This window comes from Oncorhynchus clarkii, chromosome 9 (assembly GCF_045791955.1).
Source record: "Oncorhynchus clarkii lewisi isolate Uvic-CL-2024 chromosome 9, UVic_Ocla_1.0, whole genome shotgun sequence".
In the NCBI taxonomy this organism is placed as follows: Eukaryota; Metazoa; Chordata; class Actinopteri; order Salmoniformes; family Salmonidae; genus Oncorhynchus; species Oncorhynchus clarkii.
The window spans coordinates 43,963,958-43,989,127 of record NC_092155.1 but is presented as its reverse complement, the minus strand read 5'-3'; the positions used below and the strand labels follow the sequence as shown (position 1 = coordinate 43,989,127).

The 25,170-nt window shown below is 40.7% G+C and overlaps 2 protein-coding genes across 2 annotated transcripts; one reads left to right on the top strand and one right to left on the bottom strand.

The window, feature by feature from the left end:
• Positions 1-1,905: 1,905 nt before the first annotated feature.
• Positions 1,906-19,910, top strand: LOC139416368 (RING finger protein 207-like). The gene is made up of 18 exons (XM_071164910.1): positions 1,906-2,020; positions 2,333-2,523; positions 7,095-7,227; positions 12,536-12,680; positions 12,865-12,946; positions 13,045-13,120; positions 13,291-13,416; positions 13,814-13,860; positions 14,757-14,829; positions 14,971-15,039; positions 15,178-15,246; positions 15,595-15,719; positions 15,974-16,151; positions 16,353-16,538; positions 16,792-16,843; positions 16,933-17,050; positions 17,219-17,329; positions 17,445-19,910. Exons 2-18 carry the CDS (start codon positions 2,333-2,335, stop codon positions 17,587-17,589), a joined length of 1,926 nt encoding a protein of 641 aa, XP_071021011.1. The 5' UTR covers positions 1,906-2,020; the 3' UTR covers positions 17,590-19,910.
• On the bottom strand, positions 17,832-23,592 carry LOC139416369 (protein-S-isoprenylcysteine O-methyltransferase-like). Its single transcript, XM_071164911.1, has 5 exons — positions 23,324-23,592; positions 22,822-22,910; positions 22,547-22,716; positions 20,740-20,957; positions 17,832-20,651 (listed from the first exon to the last, which is right to left on the bottom strand). Exons 1-5 carry the CDS (start codon positions 23,540-23,542, stop codon positions 20,466-20,468), a joined length of 882 nt encoding a protein of 293 aa, XP_071021012.1. The 5' UTR covers positions 23,543-23,592; the 3' UTR covers positions 17,832-20,465.
• Positions 23,593-25,170: the final 1,578 nt, after the last annotated feature.

The following is a 25,170-nucleotide window of genomic DNA, read 5'->3' as shown; positions in this document are numbered from 1 at the left end:
TTTACATTGTTTAACTTGTGTCACGCTTCCCACAATAAGTTGGGTGAATTGTGGACCATTCCTCCTGACAGAGCTGGTGTAACTGTCAGGTTTTTAGGCCTCCTTGCTCGCACAAGCTTTTTCAGTTCTGCCCACAAATTTTCTATAGGATTGAGGTCAGGGCTTTGTGATGGACTTTCCAATACCTTGACTTTGTTGTCCTTAAGCCATTTTTAAACAATTTTGGAAGTATGCTTGGGGTCATTGTCCATTTGGAAGACCCATTTGTGACCAAACTTTAACTTCCTGACTGTCTTGAGATGTTGCTTCAATATATCCAGGTAATTTTCCATCCTCATGAAGCCATCTATTTTGTGAAGTGCACCAGTACCTCCTGCAGCAAAGCACACCCACAACATGATGCTGCCACCCCCATGCTTCACGTTTGGGGTGGTGTACTTCAGCTTGCAAGCTTCCCCTTTAACCTCCAAACATAACAATGGTCATTATGGCCAAACAGTTCTATTTTTGTTTCATCAGACCAGAGGACATTTCTCCAAAAAAGTACGATCTTTGTCACCATGTGCAGTTGCAAACTGTAGTCTGGCTTTTTTATGGCAGTTTTGGCGCAGTGGCTTCTTCCTTGATGAGCGGCCTTTCAGGTTATGTCGATATAGGACTCGTTTTACTGTGGATATAGATACTTTTGTACCCGTTTCCTCCAGCATCTTCACAAGGTTCTTTGCTGTTGTTCTGGATTTGATTAGCACTTTTCCCACCAAAGTATGTTTATCTCTAGGAGATCGAACTCATCTCCTTCCTGAGTGGTATGACGGCTGCGTGGTCCCATGTTGTTTAGACTTGCGTACTATCGTTTGTACAGATGAACGTGGTACCTTTTGGCGTTTAGAAATTGCTCCCAAGGATGAACCAGACTTGTGGAGGTCTACAAGTTTTCTGAGGTCTTGGCTGATTTCTTTTTCCATGATGTCAAGCAAAGAGGCACTGAGTTAAGGTAGATCTTGAAATACATCCACAGGTACACCTCCAATTGACTCAAATGATGTCAATTAGCCTATCAGAAGCTTCTAAAGCCATGCCATCATTTTCTGGAATTTTCCAAGCTGTTTAAAAAGGCACAGTCAATTTAGTGTATGTTAACTTCTGACCCACTGTAATTATGAATTATAAGTGAAATAATCTGTATGAAACAATTGTTGGAAAAATTACTAGTGTCATGCACAAGTAGATGTCCTAACCAACTTCCCAAAACTATAGTTTGTTAACAAGAAATGTGTGGAGTGGTTGAAAAATGAGTTAATGACTCCAACCTGTCACGGCTTTTGAAAGATGAGGACCAAGGTGTGCGTACATTTTCTATTTTATTTGAAATGACGCCAACAAACCGTGAAGCTTCAGGCTATGTGCCATCAAACAAAGTTAACTTCCCACAAACACAGGTGGGAAAAAGGGTACCTAAGTATGGTTCCCAATCAGACAACGATAGTCAGCTGTCCCTGATTGAGAACCATACCCGGCCAAAACATAGAAATAGAAAATCATAGAAACACAAAACATAGAATGCCCACCCCAACTCACGCCCTGACCAAACCAAAATAGAGACATAAAAAGGATCTCTAAGGTCAGGGCGTGACACAACCTAAGTGTATGTAAACTTCCGACTTCAACTGTATGCTATTTCCAAAACGAATATTCATTGCTCAATTGTCCCCTTTATTGTTCCATTCTGAATTAGCAACCAATGCATGACGTTTGACAGGAGTCATTGGAGGCTGCAGTGGGGGAAATAGAGGGATTAGAGAGAGTAATGTATTTTGGTCACCTGTTGACAGATGAGTGGTGTCTGGTTACTCTGTTGTCATCCAGTACTGCCGTGCTATGGTCACACCTCCTCCTATACCCACTGAGTACTCTGACTTGACGTCAGGGCCGGCACTGCATCCCCTCCACGCACACTCAAAGACCCTCCACATATCTGTCATTCCTGCTTGGGACAGCAGCTAAGGCAGCAAGCAATAAGGTAATGCTTCAGCTTTACTTCCATATTCTTATATTATTAAGTATCTGCTGCTTGGCTCATTCATTAAGTATATGCTTAAAAGGAATGTACTTTAATGTACTTCCATGGAGTTGAAGGTTGGGAGTACTGATTGAATATTGACTTCCCTGGAATACTTTCAATTATATGATGTGTTTGTAACAGTATATCACAGTTGATACGTCATGGAATGATTAGGGTGTCTGTTGAAATGTGCATTTTCACTAATTCACTCAAATGTCACTAACATAGATCAGCATCACTCTGATGGGCTTTCCTGTGTTGTTTTTACAGATGTCTGGAGGAATCTTCTGCCCTTTGGAGAACCTATATGACCCAGACAGTGCCAACTGCCACCCCTTGGTATGCCACTTGTGCCATGAGCAGTACGAACACCCCTGTCTACTGGATTGTTACCACACATTCTGCGCCAGTTGTCTGCGTGGCAGGGCAGTGGAAGGCAGACTCTCCTGCCCCCTCTGTGGGTAAGTAAGAATGGGCATTCCATTGATTTACTGGATGGCATAAATCATGAAAAACAGTACCAGTCAAAGTTTGGACAAACCTACTCATTTTTCTTTATTTTTAATATTTTCAATATTGTAGAATAATAGTGAAGACATCAACACAATGAAATAACACATATGGAATCATGTAGTAACCAAAAAGTGTAGATTTTTAGATTCTTCAAAGTAGCCACCCTTTGCCTTGATGACAGCTTTGCACACCCTAGGCATTTTCTCAACCAGCTTCACCTGGAATGCTTTTCCAACAGTATTGAAGGAGTTTCCACAAATGCTGAGCACTTGTTGGCTGCTTTTCCTTCACTCTGCGGTCTAACTCATCCCAAACCATCTCAATTGAGTTGAGGTCAGGTGATTGTGGAGGCCAGGTCATCTGATGCAGCACTCCATCACTCACCTTCTTGGTCAAATAGCCCTTACACAGCCCGGAGGTGTGTTGGGTCATTGTCCTGTTGAAATACAAATGATAGTCCCACTAAGCCAAACCAGATGTGATGGCGTATCGCTGCAGAGTACTGTGGTAGCCAGGCTGGTTAAGTGTGCCTTGAATACTAAATAAATCACTGACAGTATCACCAGCAAAGCACCCCCACACAATCACACCTCCTCCTCCATGCTTCACGGTGGAAACCACACATTTGGAGATCATCCGTTCACCTACACTGTGTCTCACAAAGACAAGGCGGTATCGCGTTTTAGGGAAGACCCGGATGCAGTGTCAAAATAACAAAAGTGTATTACTAGAACAGCAGCAAGCAAAATGACAGGTCAAGGGCAGGGCAGTAATCCAGATCAGAGTCAAAGGGACAGAACGGCAGGCAGTCTCAGGGTCAGGGCAGGCAGAATGATCAAAACATTTTGGAACTATAGAACAAATTTGGAACTATAGAAAAAGACAGGAGCAAGGGGGGAAACGCTGGTAGGCTTGATAGACAAAATGAACTGGCAACACACAGAGAACACAGGTATAAATACACTGGGGATAATGGGGAAGATGGGCGACACCTGGAGCGGGGTGGAGACAAGCACAAAGACAGGTGAAACAGATCAGTGTGTGACAGGCGGTTGGAACCAAAATAAAAAATTTGGGCTCATCAGACCGAAGGACACTGGTCTAATGTTCATTGTTTGTGTTTCTTGGCCCAAGCAAGTCTCTTCTTCTTGGTGTCCTTTAGGAGTTGTTGTGGTTTCTTTGCAGCAATTCGACTATGAAGGCCTGATTCACGCAGTCTCAACTGACCAATTGATGTTGATATGTGTCTGTTACTTGAACTCTGTGAAGCATTTATTTGAGGCTGGTAACTCTCATGAACTTATCCTCTGCAGCAGAGGTAACTCTGGGTCGTCCTTTCCTGTGGCGGTCCTCATGATAGCCAGTTTCATCATAGTGCTTGATGGTTTTTGCAACTGCACTTGAAGAAACCTTCAAAGTTCTTGACATTTTCTGGATTGACTGACCTTCATGTCTTAAAGTATTGATGGACTGTCGTTTCTCTTTGCTTATTTGAGCTGTTCTTGACATAATATGGACTTGGTATTTTACCAAATAAGGCTATCTTCTATATACCACCCCTACTTTGTCACAACACAACTGATTGGCTCAAACGCATTAAGACGGAATAAAATTCCACAAATTAACTTTTAACAAGGCACACCTGTTAATTGAAACGCATTCCAGGTGACTTCCTCATGAAGCTGGTTGAGCGAATGCCAAGCGTGTGCAAAGCTGTCATCAAGGTGAAGGGTGGCTACTTTGAAGAATCTCAAATATAAAATATCTATTTTTGGTTACTACATTATTCCATGTGTTATTTCATAGTTTTGATGTCTTTACTATTATTCTACAATGTAGAAAATAGTAAAAATAAAGAAAAACCCTTGAATGAGTACATGTGTCCAGACTAGGTATTTGAAGTTCTTATGGAACAAATTAGCTTTGATTTATCATATCAATGACCAACTCAGTGGCTTTGTGGTTAACATTTAAGCCCTAAGATTGGAAAGTTGGGGGTTTGTTCCACAGTCGAGTCATTCCAAGGACTGGCCCAATGGGACCTGATGCCTCACTGCCTGCCACTCAGCATTAAGGAGATGGATTAGGGGTAAGGCCCTGGAACAGACTAGCATCCAGGGCATGTACATGTACAGTGGCTTGCGAAAGTATTCACCCCCTTGGCATTTTTCCTATTTTATTGCCTTACAACCTGGAATTAATATGGATTTTGGGGGGGTTTGTATCATTTGATTTACACAACATGCCTACCACTTTGAAGATGCAAAATATTTTTTCTTGTGAAACAAAAACTAAGACAAAAAAACTGAAAACTAGAGAGTGTGTAACTATTCACTCCCCAAAGTCAATACTTTGTAGAGCCACCTTTTGAATCAATTACAGCTGCAAGTCTCTTGGGATATGTCTCTATAAGCTTGGCACATCTAGCTACTGGAATGTTTGCCCATTCTTCAAGGCAAAACTTCTCCAGCCCCTTCAGGTTGGATGGGTTCCACTGGTGTACAGCAATCTTTAAGTCATACCACAGATTCTCAGGTCTGGGCTTTGACTAGGCCGTTCCAAGACATTTACATTTTTCCACTTAAACCACTCAAGTGTTGCTTTAGCAGTATGCTTAGGGTCATTGTCCTGCTGGAAGGTGAACCTCCGTCCAAGTCTCAAATCTCTGGAAGACAAACAGGTTCCCCTCAATAATTTCCCTGTATTTAGCGCCATCCATCATTCCTTCAATTCTGACCAGTTACCCAGTCCCTGCCGATGAAAAACATCCCCACAGCATGATGATGCCACCACCATGCTTCCCTGTGGGGATGTTGTTCTCGGGGCGATGAGAGGTGTTGGGTTTGCACCGGACATAGCGTTTTTTCTTGATGGCTAAAAAGCTCAATTTTAGACTCATCTGACCAGAGTACCTTCTTCCATATGTTTGGGGAGTCTCCCACATGCCTTTTGGCGAGCACCAAATGTGTTTGCTTATTTTTTTCTTTAAGAAATGGCTTTTTTCTGGCCACTCTTCCGCAAAGCCCAGCTATGTGGAGTGTACGGCTTAAAGTGGTCCTATGGACAGATACTCCAATCTCCGCTGTGGAGCTTTGCAGCTCCTTCAAGGTTATCTTTGGTCTCTTTGTTGCCTCTCTGATTAATGCCCTCCCTGCCTGGTCCGTGAGTTTTGGTGGGCGGCCCTCTCTTGGCAGGTTTGTTGTGGTGCCATATTCATTCTATTTTTTAATAATGAATTAATGATGTCTGTGGGATGTTCAAAGTTTCTGATATTTTTTTATAACCCAACCCTGATCTGTACTCCTGAATACTTCTGCAAGGCACTGTATGGTAGTTTAAGCTGCCTCATGCTACAGAAACAGGAGATGGGCTCCTGCCCCTATGGACAGTTCTGGCTCGGACAAGGCAAACTTGTTCTAGGCTTACTTTATCATATCAATAGCTTTTGTAGTGAAATGTCCCATGGACTCTTCAACTCCATTTTCTACATCATGCCTGATGTCATTGGAAGGGCTGAAGTATTTATCATTGATGCGTGTATACTAAAAGATACCTAGAACAACATAGCCTCTCCAGTTAGTAGTGCCAGGATGAAAGTCTTACGGGATTATATGGGGGAAATAGACAGCTGCAGTGTAAATCCTGCCTTTGTTTCATCCTGCCTGGCATTGAGAACAGCTTGGTCCTAGATAGCTGGCAACTCTCAGTAAGAAGATAAAGAGAATTTGGACACCTTGACATTTGAATGATTGATCCCTCTGGGCTCAGATTACGTTAATTAAGTCCCTCCAGGACTGGATTATGTAACAGTGTTGTCATTATGCAGTACTGTGGATATGGATATGGTAATGTAAGTACAAACTAGTTTAGATGAGATTGTGGTGGTATTTCCAGGACGCCTATGAGTTTATTTTTGCCTGAGTCACATGAAGCTTAACTAGTACATGCTCTGTAATAAAGGATACATGCTTTGCTTTCTATGACAGCCTGTACATTTGAGATTAAGTATTCATTGGAGGTCTTCTTATGTAAGGGTGAGAGGCTACAATGGACCTTACTAAGTGTAGGACACGCCTAGTCAATAATCTAGCCCCCTTTTAAACAAAGGAAATTTGCTTTAAGCAAACTGTTTGTTTGTGACATTCATTAAATGAATGACATGGGAAATCACACTGTTATAAAGCAATAGTGTAGTTGTTGCTATTCTTGTCATTGACATTACCTTGTGTAATCAGAATTCAGAGCGATGCTATTTGTGGCTGTGTTGCCGTGAAGACTAGGTGAATACTTGGTAATGGGAGAGGCAATAGCCTACATGAGGACAATAGTTCAACAGCTGTAGCATAAGATATCCAACCCACACAGAACAAAGGGTAAAACTGCAAACACAATCACTTTGAAATATATTAGTTTGTTTCCATTTACTTTTCAGGGATCTCTTCACTTTAAGATTGTTAGTAGCTAAATGTGTTGGATCCTATTTGTAAGTTTTATGTAACCACTCTTGGTTTTGGTACAGACAACAGTCCATTGTCAAAGGCCTAAGTGCCTTACCCCAGGAGGACCGCCTGCTCAAATTCCTGGTGGATAACTCTACTGACTGTGAGGAGACTGTGCAGTGTTCAAACTGTGATCTGGAGTGCAAGAAGCAGGTATTAAGGTTTTATTAACTCTGAATGATTTATTTGAACCATAGCCATGTATGCAAAAAGGCTCCTAACAAACACAGGTTTGGATGATCACATAATTGGCGTATATATATTACTCTTACAGAATTTCCACGTGGGCGAGGATATTGGAAATGTAATCAAAGCCTACTGGACGATAACTTGGTTTTAACTAGGACAGACAAATTTATAACTGACTTTTTCCTGACATAACATAGGTACAGCAGATCTCCTTATTGTATGGGACACTTTTAAATGTGCCTTTAGAGACTATGCAATTCAGTACTCATCTATAAAATAAAAGCAATTTAGGTCAAAAGAGACCATATTAATAACAAAGGAAATTGAAAGACTAAGAGTACAGTTAGATAGCAATAAAAACTGCACCATAGAGGCACAGAATAAGTTAGAGGAAAAACAAAAAGAAATGGAGGAACTTATTCAAGAAAGTAATATATTCTAAAAATAAAGCGAACTGGATGGAATATGGGGAAAAATGCATCAAATTCTTTTTCAATCATCAACATAGAAATACTACCCCAAAAAATGTATTGAAACTTGTTACTAATGATGGAGTCACGCATGATTCACCAAACAATATTTTGAAAGAGGAAGTAAAGTACTTTAAGAATATTCCTCCATCTCCACTAACCGAAGCTAATTGTATGGATTTTTTTCCTATTAATAATGTAGAATTAACATCTGTACAAAAGGACTCATGTGAAGGCCAAATTACACAGGAGGAACTTCTTGATGCAATTAAAGCCTTTCAATCCAGGAAAACTCCAGGGCTGGATGGCATACCAGGGGATGTATAACAAACTTTAAAAAATATATTCAGAGGACCACTATTAGCATGTTTTAACCACTCATATATAAACGGTAGATTAACGGACACGCAACAAGAAGGTCTGATTTCATTAATACTGAAACAGGATCCAAGCGGTATATATATAGATCCAGTCCATTTAAAAAATTGGAGGCCTCTTACACTTCAGTGTTGTGATTAAAAATTATAGCTAAATGCTTGGCGCATAGAGTTAAAAAGGTATTGTCAGATATTATTCATCCTAATTTTTTTACATGGATGATACATTGGAGATAATATAAGACAAGTACTGGAAACAATAGAATACTATGACATTTTCGGGAAACCAAGCCTGGTTTTCATAGCTGATTTTGAAAAGGCTTTTGATAAAGTACGACTGGAGTTTATATATAAATGCCTGGAATATTTCAATTTTGGAGAATCTCTTATAAAATGGGTTAAAGTTATGAATAGTAACCCTAGGTGTAAAATAGTAAATAATGGCTACATCTCAGAAAGTTTAAAACTGTCAAGAGGAGTAAAACAAGGTTATCCACTATCGGCATATCTATTTATAATTGACATCGAAATGTTAGCTGTTAAAATTAGATCCAACAATTATATTAAGGGATTAGAAATATGTGGCTTAAAAACAAAGGTGTCATTGTACACTGATGATTCGTGTTTTCTTTTAAAACCACAATTAGAATCCCTCCACAGCCTCATAGAGGGTCTAGATACTTTTTCTAAACTCTCTGGATTAAAACCAAATGATGATGCTATATTATGTATTGGGTCTTTTGCCTTAACGTGTAGTTTACCAATAAAATGGTCTGACAGGGATGTGGACATACTCGAGATACATATCCCGAAAGAAAGAAATGATCTCTCTCCAATACATTTTAATAGAAAGTTAGCAAAAAATAGATATGATCTTGGAAAGGAAAATACCTGTCTATTTGTTCAAAAATCACTCTAATTAACTCTTTAGTCATATCACAGTTTACCTATTTGCTTATGGTTTTGCATACACCTTAGTGACCTGCTTTTTAAATTATATGAACAAAAAATATTCCATTATACTTGGAATGGCAAGCCAGACAAAATGAAAAGGGCCTATTTATATAAAGAATATGATTTTGGAGGGCAGAAATGATTAAATATTAAAGCATTAGACCTCTCACTAAAGGCATCAGTCATGCAAAAGTTATACTTAAATCTTAAATGGTTCTCTCGTAAATTAGTAAGAATGTCTCACCCCATGTTCAAGAATGGCCTTTTCCCCTTTATTCAGATTACAAATGCTCACTTTCGGTTATTTGAAAACGAAATCATCTCCAAAATATTGTTATTTTTTAAACAAGCCTCAAAAAGTTGGTTGCAATTTCAGTTCAATCCACCTGAAAAGATTGAACAAATAATACAACAAATATTGTGGTTAAACTCAAATACACTAATTGATAATAAAAATAAAAAAAATTGAGATTATAAAAAAAAAAAGGTATAATCTTTGTAAATTAGATCATAAATAGGACTGGTGGAGTTATGTCACACATGCAGCTAACACATACATATGGAAATGTCTGCTCTACCCAAAATTACAACCAACTAACTGCAGCATTACCACAAAAATGGAAGAGGCAAGTAGAAGGGGGAAAAAGTAAATACATATCAATTTCATTTAAGGACCAAAAAATTGACAACTGTGCCATATAAATTGTAAAATAGTTGGGAAGACATGTTTGATGTACCGATTCCATGGCACATTGACACACAAAACATGAATTGACACGCAAAACGACGCCAGATTCAAAACTTAGAATTTTTCAATTTAAGTAATTATACAAAATTCTTGCAACCAATTGAATGTTTTATATATATGGGAGATACAATCTTCCCAGCTCTGCAGATTTTGCTGTGACGAGGCAGAGTCATTAGATCATTTATTTTGGTACTGTCCATATGTACAGTGCCTTGCGAAAGTATTCGGCCCCCTTGAACTTTGCGACCTTTTGCCACATTTCAGGCTTCAAACATAAAGATATAAAACTGTATTTTTTTGTGAAGAATCAACAACAAGTGGGACACAATCATGAAGTGGAACGACATTTATTGGATATTTCAAACTTTTTTAACAAATCAAAAACTGAAAAATTGGGCGTGCAAAATTATTCAGCCCCTTTCAGTGCAGCAAACTCTCTCCAGAAGTTCAGTGAGGATCTCTGAATGATCCAATGTTGACCTAAATGACTAATGATGATAAATATAATCCACCTGTGTGTAATCAAGTCTCCGTATAAATGCACCTGCACTGTGATACTCTCAGAGGTCCGTCAAAAGCGCAGAGAGCATCATGAAGAACAAGGAACACACCAGGCAGGTCCGAGATACTGTTGTGAAGAAGTTTAAAGCCGGATTTGGATACAAAAAGATTTCCCAAGCTTTAAACATCCCAAGGAGCACTGTGCAAGCGATAATATTGAAATGGAAGGAGTATCAGACCACTGCAAATCTACCAAGACCTGGCCGTCCCTCTAAACTTTCAGCTCATACAAGGAGAAGACTGATCAGAGATGCAGCCAAGAGGCCCATGATCACTCTGGATGAACTGCAGAGATCTACAGCTGAGGTGGGAGACTCTGTCCATAGGACAACAATCAGTCGTATATTGCACAAATCTGGCCTTTATGGAAGAGTGACAAGAAGAAAGCCATTTCTTAAAGATATCCATAAAAAGTGTTGTTTAAAGTTTGCCACAAGCCACCTGGGAGACACACCAAACATGTGGAAGAAGGTGCTCTGGTCAGATGAAACCAAAATTGAACTTTTTGGCAACAATGCATAACGTTATGCTTGGCGTAAAAGCAACACAGCTCATCACCCTGAACACACCATCCCCACTGTCAAACATGGTGGTGGCAGCATCATGGTTTGGGCCTGCTTTTCTTCAGCAGGGACAGGGAAGATGGTTAAAATTGATGGGAAGATGGATGGAGCCAAATACAGGGCCATTCTGGAAGAAAACCTGATGGAGTCTGCAAAAGACCTGAGACTGGGACGGAGATTTGTCTTCCAACAAGACAATGATCCAAAACATAAAGCAAAATCTACAATGGAATGGTTCAAAAATAAACATATCCAGGTGTTAGAATGGCCAAGTCAAAGTCCAGACCTGAATCCAATCGAGAATCTGTGGAAAGAACTGAAAACTGCTGTTCACAAATGCTCTCCATCCAACCTCACTGAGCTCGAGCTGTTTTGCAAGGAGGAATGAGAAAAAAATTCAGTCTCTCGATGTGCAAAACTGATAGAGACATACCCCAAGCGACTTACAGCTGTAATCGCAGCAAAAGGTGGCGCTACAAAGTATTAACTTAAGGGGGCTGAATAATTTTGCACGCCCAATTTTTCAGTTTTTGATTTGTTAAAAACGTTTGAAATATCCAATAAATGTCGTTCCACTTCATGATTGTGTCCCACTTGTTGTTGATTCTTCACAAAAAAATACCGTTTTAAATCTTTATGTTTGAAGCCTGAAATGTGGCAAAAGGTCGCAAAGTTCAAGGGGGCCGAATACTTTCGCAAGGCACTGTACCTTGTATTTCGTCACAGGTCCAGGAATGGCTGAATAATTGCAACATTTACCCAGAACTAACACTGCAGATAGTGATTTGAAAAGTCATAGTCAATCGATCAATAATATAATCATTATTTTTGCAAAAAATGTTATAATTATTTTACAATCTGTAGAAGCTATGAGAATTGAAAGGTTCAGTACTTTTGTGAAGCATCACAGCACAGTTGAAAATATATGGAAAATATAAATTCTAAATGGATGGGGTTAAGAGATAGATTGGAGGGGTTGAATGGAGCTAAAGGGTGGGACTAATAACAACAAGATAACCAATGTAAAACATACGGGGTCTGTAAAATGTATATAGGTTCAGAAATGTTGTGAAATACCACAGTTACAAATAGAAATCAAACTGGATCGACATCAGAAATAGAGGAAGGCCAGGACTAAAAACAAACAAAATATAACTATTGTAAAATAGATTGTGTCTGTAAAATGTGTATAGTAAGTATAAACTGAATGAAGAAGCCTAAGTGTTATTGTTTATTAGTTTACTCCAATTGGGGGAAGGGTGGTAGGGTTTGAAGGGAATAATTAAGATATATTCTTTAAAAAAGTGTGTATGTGTGTATATATGTATGTGTATATGTAATGTACAGTATATGGGTATGTGTATGTATATATGTATGTATGCATGTATGTATGTAGATATATATATTTACCCCCCCCCCCACCCCAAAATATGGGGGATTGGAAATTACGCATACAATTACATTGATGGAAGAAACAATCTCCGCAATATTAAAGCTGATCCACCCCCTGAAGAAAATAAAACAGTTTTGGTTTCATACCTGTAGTTTCTGTCTGCAGTACAAGCTTTTGAATATGTTTGTGGTCTTGTGTGTTGACAGGATGTGGAAGCAATGCACTATTGCAACACTTGTAGCCAGCCGTTGTGTGGAGCTTGCAGGGAATCAACCCACAAGGCCAAAATGTTTGCCCGCCATGATATTGTCTCCCTTGCCAAACGCACAAAGGAGGTCCACAAAAAGTGTGGTGTGTTTAAAGTCCAATCTTCTTCAAATACAGCTAGACACCTTTTATGAATAAACTAGCAGGTGCACATAACTTTTTGGTTAAGTTAAATCCAAGGCTCTCCAGCTCATATTCTCTCCTCTGAGATGACATTGTAATGACTGTCTCGCTCTCCCTGTCTGTTTGTCTGTCTGTCTACCCACAGCCCTCCATGACGAGCTATACATAATGTTCTCCACAGAGAAGAAGTCCATGCTGTGTATCAACTGTTTCAGAGACATGCAAGTGTGAGTTACAGTCAGCTCCTATCCCCAATATTGTATCACTTAAATAATTCAATCAACCATTAAGCAATTAAGCAATGCTTTTTGTGTGTGTCCTTCAGGGAGAGCAGAGCACACTGCATTGATATTGAGACAGCATATATGCAAGGCTGTGAAAGGCTGGACCAAGCTGTCATCGTGAGTGCATTCTCTTCACACTCTGTATTACCTACTTATTCCATATTGCTGTAGAGTATACCTATAGACAATTCATGTGGGGGAACATGGTGAAGTTTAGTTTGTTGGGTGGGTGTGTGTGTATGTGGTGGTGTCCAGTGCCCTCTCGTGATGTGACCCCTGACCCCTAGGCGGTAAAAGAGCTTCAGACGTCTGCCAGGGAAGCCATCATCCTGCTGAAGGCGATGATCAGGGAGGTTCGAGAGAACGTGGATGAGGAGGAGAGCGCTATCAGCACACTGTTCAACAACATGCAGGTGAGCTGACACAGGCATCGGCCATTTTGAAAACATTCAACTCAACTCAAAGCTGGAAATGTCCCTCCATTCCAATGACAGTTTTTTTTCAATCAATCAATGTTCTTTAAAAAATTGTTGAATGTTTTTTTTGTTTTCTGACTGCAGTTTATTCTACCACAAGGTGTCACCCTTCGTGTCTTATCTCCTAAAGTAGCTGAAAGTTCAATACATTGCGCATTTACATCAGAGCAAAATTTGATCAAATTGGAATGCTCAAGTAGTGCTTTTCATTTACAAACTTAACACTGAGAGGAAATGAATGTCATGTTTTATTGTAATAGTTTTAATTAGGCAGTCTAAATAATTTCATTTCATCATTTAATCTTGACACAGATAATATTGTCCTCTTTTGAAGGAAAAACTGGCAGAAAGAAAAAAGATTCTCCTGAAAGCAGCTCAAAGGTGAGAATGAATTTGACTTCAGGCTACCGTGCTTGAAAACAAGTAAAGGTGGGCGCCACAGGAGGTTGGTGGCACCTTAATTGGAGCGAACAGGCTCGTGGTAATGACTGGAGCGGAATCAGTGGAATTATATCAAATAGATCAAACACATGGTTTCCAGTTGTTTGATGCCATTCCATTTGCGCCGTTCCGACCATTATTATGAGCTGTCCTCCCTTCAGCAGCCTCCACTGCTGGGCGCAGAGTCAATCATGTTTATAATGTAATGTATAGCCTGTGCTCAGAGAAACTGTGAAATATTTGGTACTTACCGGTCATTGTTTGAATGGGCCATCCGAATACAGAACACACAGATTCAGCCTCAATGGTTGCATATAGCCATTAAAAATCACTGTAAACTCAATGAACTCTCAGGGCAGGAAGTCTTTCCACAGACAGACACCACTTGCATCCCAAATGGCACCCTTATCCCTTTATAGTGCACTACTTTTTTACCAGGGTCCATAGAGTAGCGCACTCTACAGGATATTTGGGATGCACCCAGAGATATTGAACAGGCTAATGGCTCATCTAATGCCTGCCTATGTATCCTGTTCCACATTTATAGATCCTGCTGGGAGATTAAGGTATCCATGGCAGCAGACCAATCTAGATAAAAGCCTAATTAATGATAATAATGTGTCAAACTAGCAACATCAGGCTTGCATGGCACCACTTTGAACCCTCTAGCAGAAATGTTTCCCGAAAAGCTTTGCTTATGCTGCACAAGCTAAAGAGTAAGGATGATAATCACATGAGATTCTTCCTATTGACACGTGGGTTAAGATCATGCATGTTGTTCCAGTTAGATACGGTAAGAGATCCATTTCAAATGGATTCTCTCTTGTTTTTAACAGTCAGCATGAGGAGAAAGAGAGAGCCTTCAAAGAACAGCTGTCTCATCTGGCCGCACTCTTACCCACTCTCCAGGTAATGTCCTGTCTATGGCACGCCTTTCTATCCTGGAGTGGTGATGCATCTGTTGCATTTGTCATCCAAACGGATGGCCCATCTTGAGCAGGTGTAATATGCTCAACTCAAGCCAATGTTCTCTGCCTTTCCTCTCTCTAGGTTCATCTGGTCACTTGCTCAGCCTTTCTAAGTTCAGCCAACAAGTTTGAGTTTCTTGACATGGGATATGTATGTACAATACAGTATGATAAATAATGCCCAATCTGGTTCCATGAATCCAGAAGAGCACATACCAAAACATGAAATGTAATACTAGCAATTGTGAATACCGTTTTGAAGCAAATGACTTTAATATATGTTATCCAGCAACTGATGGAGAGACTGAAGAAGATTGTCAAACTTCCACACAGACTGAGACCAGCTCAGAGTAGCAAGGTAAGGTAAATAATTAGATGGGTGCTTATATTTGTCCTCTTTCACACATGTATACGTGTGTATTAATATGCATGTGTGATTTGGAAATATCCCAATTCCACCTGAGACACCCTCGGAGAGTGGGGTCACGGCCAGAGTCGGCCATTATCAACGGTGACTCTGGATCAGTTAGGGTAAAGTGCCTCGTTCAAAGGCACGTCGGCAGATTTTTCACCTAGTCAGCTCGGGGATTCGAACTAGTGACCTTTCGGGTTAATGAAAAGACCCTCTCTTGTCATATGCCTTTTCAACTGATGTTTTGTCATATCACATCCCAAATATACACCCCATTCTATATTTCTGGTTTAGATCAACACAGAGTATCGGTCCGAGTTTGCTCGTTGCCTTGAGTCTCTGTTACTGCTGGGCCAAAGACGCTCTGTGTCCATTGCTGGGAGTGTGACTGGATTGAGTTTGGGCAATGCCAGCGGACTGTGAGTCATATTTCACTCCTACCATATGGAAATAGTGCAGACCTACACACTCAAAGGGAACATGTCATCAGCATGTTATTGGTGCTCCCAATGAGTGAAACCTCAAATTTCAAGACAGTATGCTTGTACTTCCCAAGTATGCGCTTGTCATGTTGTAAAATATCCATCGGAAATATGAGGACCCCCTGTGCCTGATGCCCAAACTTATGTAAAGATATCGATTTATTAATTGTTTTGTGTAACTGTCCCCTCAGCCTACAGTCGTCCCTGTCCATGCCCTGCCACTCCCCAGCCATCAGTGACATGTCCCTGGGCTCGTCCGTGGTGCGGAAGCCCACCCCCCACCGCTATTTCAGCACCAAGGTCCTCCTGGCTGAGGGGGGAGAGACCCCCTTCACCGAGCACTGTCGCAACTATGAGACCAGCTACAGGGTGTGAGCTTCTACGACTCTTTTCAGTTACTGTACAGCTCTTACGATATTACTGAGGACTTTCACAGCCAAACGCAATGTTTTGGTGTGTGTATTGGAAATAAATTAGAGATGCATGGTCTATTGATTTCAATCAAGGCGCTACCCTGATTACTATACCCTGATGTAGCCCATTAAAAACCTTGCCTTCTCCTGACTCCAGACGCTGCAGATGTCCATTCAGCAGTTGAAGGACCAGGTGCAGGAGACCCACAGGGATCTGACCAAGCACCACTCCCTCATCAAGACAGACACCATGGGAGACATCCTGGATACCTCCGTGCAGATGGACAGACAGATCTCCTCTGAGTACTCTGCAGTGGAACTCATGAGGGCCATGTTTGAGGAGGTGGGAATCACTAAAGCGATCAATCAAATGTATTTATAAAGCCCTTTTAACGTCAGCTGATGTCACAAAGTGCTGTACAGAAACCCAGCCCAAAAAAACCCAAACAGCAAGAAATGCAGATGTAGAAACACGGTGGCTAAGAAAAACTCCCTAGGAGTTAGGATTATGAAAAGGTATTCACACAACATTGTTTATTAATGTAACCCGGCTTACCTTTTAGAGCTCATGTCCATCTTGTTATCCTTCACCATAGGTCTGGGAGACAACCTTTCAGAGGGTTGCAAATGAACAGGAAATCTATGAAGGTAATGGGGATTTTGTTTTTCTGTTAGCTGTGAGATAGCTATGGTCAAGTTGGTGTTTTATCTACTGCATTTGTCCATTCTGGTTTCAGCCCAGCTTCATGATCTGACCCAGCTAAGGCAAGAGAACAGTTATCTGACCACCATCGCCAGGCAAATTGGCCCGTATATCCGATCCATCGCCAAGGTGAAGGAACGCCTTGAACCCAGGTACTGGAGCTCAATGTCACAAACTACAATGTCTTGACTAACAAGATAGTTTGGCAAATGTACAATTTACTCTGTCGAGCGGTCACAGACTGAGACGTTTCTTTCTGTCATGGTGACTGTGCAAGACATGGTTTACCACGAAGTGTTCCCTTTTCAATGTTCCCACAGACTGAAAGAGCCTAAGGAGCTGAAAGACGACCGTACAGAGGCCATGCTGAAGATCTATGAGGACACCACTGCGGCCAAAGATACTAAACTAACCATTTCAACAACACTGACGTAAGCTAGTGAGGAGATTACTGAATAACTTGTTTGGAGGATTAATCTGACTGATTTCAATGAAAACCATACAACGTCTTTGTTAAACCTCTACTTTTATGCTTTACCTCAACAGAAATGACCTGACCTGTCAGCCTACCACAGATGACAACCACACTCTCAGCAACCTCTCTGATGAGGCTGCCCTCAATAATAATTTCTACTGGCCAGGGAAGCAGAAGACCACAGAGATAGCCATTTGGAAGGAGTTGTCTCCCTAAACAATTGGATAGGGGCATGGGACTTCACCAACAAAGTGCTCACCCTTGACTTACTGGATGTAAATTATATTGAATATAAAATCCAATATTTCCACATTGTGTGTAACAAGGTGTAATGTATGCTATGGTAACACCGTCACTGTGTTCAGGTTGGCTTCTTGTAATAATTTAAGCATGCATCCATTATCCATATTAGGACTACATTGGCAACAACATGAAAGACAACCTAATGAGGAAGACAATTTTCTTAGGATAAACTTTTGATTTTATTTGACAGGACAATGGTGTTCATTCAATTCAGAAAATGTCAGTAAAGTGAAAAAAAGTTATCAACCAAGAGTTAGATAAGTACACCCTCTGCATGATAAATTTTTTATTTACCTGTAATAAACTGTAGTATTGTTATACTGTAGTGCAACACAACTGGATTTTTCCACCTTCAGCTCAGCTGTATCATGCTTTGAGCAGCAAACTATCATATGTCTGCAGCCAACTGAATGTGCTCTTATATTTATTAAAACAGAATCTCATCTGTATTCATGTAACACATGACTTTTACAGTGCTCTAGACTGTCCTAATTTCAGAAACTAACTCACACACACTCATCTTGCACAACAGTTAAGTGCTTTTGACAGTTCTAATTTCGCAAATTCTCTTTCACTCGCAGACATACTCCTCTTGCACTCCATACAGTCTGGGCATACAGAGTGGAGGGCAGAGGCGACCTTTCACCTGAGACAAGCTGCGGTAGTTCAGAAGGAAGCCATGTTGGGTGTAGCTCTCTGAACCCCTTAGCCATAGGAATGCATCTTTTGGTTGGTTTTAATACACAGTGAGCATGAGGAGACAAGCACACAGAACAAATAAATAGATGGAGTGATGATCAAGTGGGGGTAGAGAGAGACCGTGTGAGAGCGAATGCATTTTAAAGATGACTATTAGTGAGTGCCCCCATTACTAAAAACCCTATGGAAGAACACCCCTGATTCATAGTCTATACCCAGGGGACATTAAGACTTACAGCAGACTGGAATAGAACAGTGAACGGATTGTCAGTGTTCCTTATGTTTTAAATGACTTACAAAGTAGATGTTTCTGACTTATTACGCCGAACCGATTGGAGAAATCCGAGAACCAGGCTACAACTTGCTCAGGTTGTCAAATTTGCAAAAGATTTCTGATAGTACAGCCTTTTGATCCTGAGTGGACATGGGATATGTGAATTTAAAATCAGGGGTTGGAACCAAAGTTTTCTAAAAAAATAATAATTTCCCCCATTCCATTCCACAGTTCCGATCAGCAAAATACATCTCTGAACCGGTTTTAAACCTGTGACATTTTTTTATATATTTTTTTACATTTAGCTCATTAGAATGACTTCAGCAATCAGTGCAGATAGAGCAGGCAAGCTAGTTGTTTACATGCGTGATGGACAGACCAGTGTAGCCTATGGCGCAAGATGCTACTTAAAATTTACAGGTGGGGGGAGAGCGAGAGGGTTGAGCAGGCTTGAAGCGCTGGCCCTCTTTAAGACATGCATTATCTGAATTAGGTTCACAGAATTTTCCCTAGGAGAGACTTTGAGCTAGCTAGCTCACACGCTTGTGTGAAGAGCAGCACCAGAATTAAACACACAGCTTACCTTTTTGTAGTTAACAAATCCAATCTAAAACTCAACTAGGCCTATAGTATCTTTAACTAGCATTGAAAAAGTTAATCCACTTCTCTAATTAAAAAGATCTCTCCCTATCTTCTCATGCTTCTAAGTTCAGTACAGTAGCCTATGCTTCAGATGGGGGAGGGGCAGGTAACCTAAACATGCACAGGCAAAGATTTTCAGTTTGCAGGCAGACGCTGGAATAAGTTTCAGTGATAGAGAGGGCTCTGCACATGCGCTTTGTTTCGTTTCTTTTGTGGGACGAAAAAAAAAAAAAAAAAAATGGCTAGAATGTTAACCGGTTCGCATGCTTTTAAAATAACGGTTCTGTTCCGGAACAGTATGGATTGCTTTCGTTCCCGATTCAGTTCATTCATTTTATTTTCCAGTTTTGTTCCCTGAACCGGGTCCAACACATTTAAAATAAATCATTTTGGGTAAGGATGCATCAGTATAGAAATTCTGGGCTGTTCCTATAACCAATATTTTCTCATGGCATATTTTGACATTTGATTACCATCAAAAGGCATTTTATAATTTATGAAAAGTTCATTAACTTATGGGGCAAAGACCATGTTGCAAGCAACCACTTTGCTGCCATTTTGGGAAATTTTTGTAAATGTACAACAGTCACACAGAAATAAATGCTTCTTAGCGCAGATTTACCTACTGGGAAAGAATATGTACGAGGGCAGTTGAAATTGTGCATCCCTAATCTTGTGTAAAACTATTGTTGTAAACGCTGAGACCTAATAATGATGACTTAGTGATAAGCCAGACAAACAAGGAATAGCAGACACTCGACCAGGCTCATTACAGCACTTTGATTCAGTAACACAAGCTAAAAATCCATTCAGCATCCACTGAAGAAACTCAACTCCTCCCTATGGAAAACACAGAAAAGGGAAACATTGGAGATGAAAAAAGATGAAGAAAAAAAATAACTCTTAGTAGTCAAACTAACCAAACCAAAGAGGTGGTTGGATGTGTGCAATAGATATACAACATTGGGGGGTGTCGTTTCTTTTTGAGTGAGTCCGTCTACCCAGGTTTTTGGGGAGCCCTTTACCACGCTCGTAGGTGTCAGTCTCCGTGAGCTCTAGACCCCCCCAGGGCGGGCGACCACAAGGGCTAATCCACAGTATGCTGACCAGGGCTGCCCCTCACAGTGCCTGTCTGTCTGCCATGTTCATACATCCAGGACCCCATCTCTCACACCTAGGAGCTATTGATGCGGATGCCTGAAATAAAGGGCAGGCCAGTGCCCACCTTCTTCTTGTATTCCAGGTAGTCCTCTCCAAAGAAATGGAGGAGAGAGAGCTCCTCCTCCTCAATCCGTTCACGGAAGAAGCGCCAACTGGCCATGGTGTAACCCGCGATGCAGACAGGGTTGCACAGCATCACCTGGAACATTGGACACGGAAAAGTAAAATCAGTGGAGTGGGCTTGATTGTAACATGTTTTAAGAAAAATTGACATTTTAGGCATGTACCTGTGTGCCAATGCTCCAGTAGAACCAGCCCACGTAGGACGGGTGTCTGAAGAAGGCATAGACCCCATCGGTGACCAGCACGTGGCTCTGGGCCTTCTCGTTCTGGACGATGTGGTTAAAGTTAGAGCCAGCCGTCAGCATGGCAGACTTACGCAGGAAGTCCCCACACAGCACCATCACCAGGCCCACCAGGCTGAGCCAGCTCAGCTGCTTCAGCTCTGAGACAAGAGGGAAATGGTTCAGAGACAATTGAGACATTTCACTCCTCCTGTGACAACATGTCATGCCATTTCAACTGACATGAAAAGTCATTGGCTGCGTTCCAGGCTGACTACGGCTCAATCCCAATACCCCCTAGCCCTCCCCTCCATTTTGCACGATCCCGCGAGCCACATTGAGTCGGAGTGGTGTTCCAATTCAAATTTGAGTGAGGGGGTAGAGCCTTTTCAGCCCTCCAAATGAAGAAAATCAACATGCAGACTTCCTATTGAGTGGTTATTAAAACTACCATAAAGTCCTGCGACCCAAGGCTCTAAAGTTGCTTCAGGAAGGTGGCTGACAAGAATACTAGGATGGAAGGAAATGTAATTAATTATAACTTCCCAACAAATCATGCAAAGTATTTACATTTAAGATGAATATGTTAGTTCATGTAGAGAACAATTATAATGCACATTTCTTGGTCATAAAGTTAATTTACAAAAATAACTATTTAACAAGCTAGCAACAACTAGCTAACTAACTATACATTTAGGTTTCTATACAGGCATTTTACATGTGTATGAATTGTAATTCATGTTGTAGGGACTCCTGAGCAAACCAGGCTGTCATCTGTGAAACCCAATGTATGTAAAAAATCTCGCTAACGAAAGCATCTACTGCAAATGTTATGTACAATTTTGTAAGCTTGCCTTCCTGTTCATAAAAAAATTCAAAAATAATACTTCAATCACTTGTAATTGTTCTTTATTGTAGTTAGTAACATAAGACTGAAGATATTTGCCAATGCAGGTAACGTAGCAGTAGATAACTATTTTCTTCCTTATTGTATAGTGGAGGATAAAAAGACCGGTATGCTATGGATGTGTCGGTGTATGGACCCTTACATATTTGGTCAAAAATTATTTAAAAAATGTTCAGAACAGTGATTTTAATTGTTCTAGCTACAATGCCTCCACTGTTAAGGACTGAGTGAAGGGAACGCAACTGTTACATGCCAAACTGCTATGGAATGAAAGTCCTGCTTCAGTACTACTCCACATTGAACCACCGCCAGAGGATGGGTACATTACAGGCACGTTGTTTTTCATTTGATGCTCATTTGGTAAGTATGTATTTGCTGCATGAGACATATAAGAAAAGCTATTACTGCAGCCAGTACTGGCTCATCGTCAGTTAATTGCGTGGTATCCGTTGGCAGTATCTGACGAGTGAAAGGGAAAAGTGGATACCGAGCCAGTTGTACAACTGAAGTGTCTAACGCATTTAACCCAACCCCTCTGAATCAGAGAGGTGCAGAGGGCTCCCTTATATCGACATCCATGTCATCGACACAAGCGATGTAATGATGTCCCATTCCCTAGGCCTAATTAGTTGCTCCGTTTTCGAGTGTCACTCCCTCCCCAAACGAGAGACACTCGAAAACAAAGGGGAGGGCTAACGGGAGTATTGGGATTGAGCCTACATTGCAGACGCCTGCCTGCGCAGAATGACGTGGTATGCAACCATTGGTTGATGCAATGCAATACCAGCTATGTAGTCAGGCTGGAACGCAACCATTGAGCACAAGTGTGGTATGAGGAAAGACCTGGGATAGAGAGCTTCTCTATAGTGAACTCCACCCATGAGGAGACGGCAGCCACGGTGTACTCCACACTGTGGTTGAGCAGGAATGAGTCCAGAGACAGGCTGCGGGGGTTAATGATGGCCGTCACCAAGTACTCAGAGTAGTGGAAGAAAGACATGGAACACATGTACCTGCAAATACATTCATTGACTGAGAACTATGCATAAACAGGTATCAAACTAACATCAATTAGTTTTGTGTGTGACAGAGAGTATGTACAGGTGCTGGATGCTTACCAGCCAAAGTGTGTCCATGTAGTTTGGGAAAAGCTTATGATCAAGCCACACCCAAAAGTAAAACCAAGGAAGCAGGCTCGCACAGCAACCTGGGAGATAAGAGCATGCTCCGATAACCTTTCTAACTTGAACTTGTGAAACTACAAAGCTGGCTCCAAATCAACAGCTAAGACAATAACATAAGTGGGCCATGCCGAAGGTTGACTTCAATAGTGTTATCTAGCTTACCGTTAAATTAGAGTTCTACTTTAGGCAATCAGGGTGACAGCTGTCTCAATCCAATTCAGCTAATAGGATTAGCCAGCTAACATTAGCGCAATACATTGTCAGAAAGAAGCGCGCCAATTAATAACTGATCATTTAGAATAAGCCTAGCTAGCCGAATGCCGTTTTGAATGGGCAAATACAACATAAAATCAAGATGGCTAGCTAAGTAGCTTAGCTAATGTTACTGCTAGCCATCTTGTTTCAGACGTTAGCTAGCTACTACTGTAGCTCTTACCTTATATAGAGGTCCCTTATATATGATTAGCAAGAAGCCATTGAGAACAGCGATGTACACCGCAATAGCTATTTTCCCCCTCACTCCAGTGAGATAGTCGAATACCCAGTCAAGGTGTCCAGCGAATGTTCTAATAAGGGGAATTATAACAACGCCAAGCCCTAAAAGAAAGCTTATAATACTTATTTTTCCCTCTAATGCCAACTTATTGCCTGCCATGATGAAGTAACGTTACTCCCTATGGGCTCTCGCGAGTTTTCCACAATCACAGAACTTCCTCATTAATCTTGGCTCAGTTCCAGGAGGTGACGCTGCGTAGATGATCAAATCAGATTTTATTTGTCACATGCTCCGAATACAACATTGAAATGCTTACTTTACAAGCCCAACAATGCAGTTAAAAAAAAAAAAAATACGTGTTAAGAAAGTATGTACTAAAATAAACTGAAGTAAAAAAATATATATATATAATAATAATATAATAAAAATAAAATAACAGTAATAATGCTCTATGCAGGGTCAATGTGGGCACAGGTTTGTCGAGGTAATTGAGGCACTATGGACAGTACCAGTCAAAAGTTTGGACACACCTACTCATTCTAGGGGTTTTCTTTATTTTTACTATTTTCTACATTGTTGAATAATAGTGAAGACATCAACAGTATGAAATAACCCACATGGAATCATGTAGAAACCAAAAAAGTGTTAAACAAATCAAAATATATTTTAGATTTTTCAAAGTAGCCACCCTTTGACAGATTTGCACACTACAAAGTAGAAAATAGTAAAAATAAAGAAAAATCATTGAATAAGTAGGTGTGTCCAAACTTTGTATTAGTACTGTACATGTAGTTAGAGGTAAAGTGACTATGCATAGATAATTAACAGAGAGTAGCAGCAGTGAACATAGTCTGTGTAGCCATTTTATTATCTGTTCAGGAGTCTTATGGCTTGGGGGTAGAAGCTGTTAACCTCCACGGGATTGGGTCCCAGGACATAGACATATCTGATATGGGCAGAAAGCTTAAATCTTGTTAACCTAACTGCACTCTCCAATTTACAGTAGCTATTACAGTGAAATAATACCATGCTATTGTTTTAGGAGAGTGCACAATTATGAACTTTAAAAGGCATTAATAAACCAATTAGTCACATTTGGGCAGTCTTGATACAACATTTTGAACAGAAATGCAATTGTTCATTGAATCAGTCTAAAACTTTGCACATACACTGCTGCCATCTAGTGGCCAAAATCTAAATTGTGCCTTGGCTGGAATAATTAGGGACTTTCTCTTGCATTTCAAAGATGATGGTACAAAAAAACAAATGCACATGTTTTTTTCTTTCTATTATCTTTTACCAGATCTAATGTGTTATATTCTCCTACATTAATTTCACATTTCCACAAACTTCAAAGTGTTTATTTTCAAATGGCATCAAGAATATACATATCCTTGCTTCAGGTCCTGAGCTACGGGGAGTTAGATTTGGTTATGTCATATTAGGTGAAAATTTAAAAAGGTTTGGATCCTTAAGAGGTTTAAGAAGCCTTTTGGACCTAGACTTGGTGCTCCGGTACCACTTGCCGTGCAGTAGCAGAGAGAACAGTCTTTGACTAGGGAGGCTGGAGTCTTTGGCAATTTGTAGGGTCTTCCTCTCACACCGCCTTGTATGGAGGTCCTGGGTGGCAGGAAGCTTGGCCCCAGTGATGTACTGGGCCGCTAACACTACCCTCTGTAGTGCCTTGCGGTCGGAGCCCGAGCAGTTGCCATACCAGGCGGTGATGCAAGCAGTCAGGATGCTCTCGATCGTGTAGCTGTATAACCTTTTGAGGATCTGAGGACCAA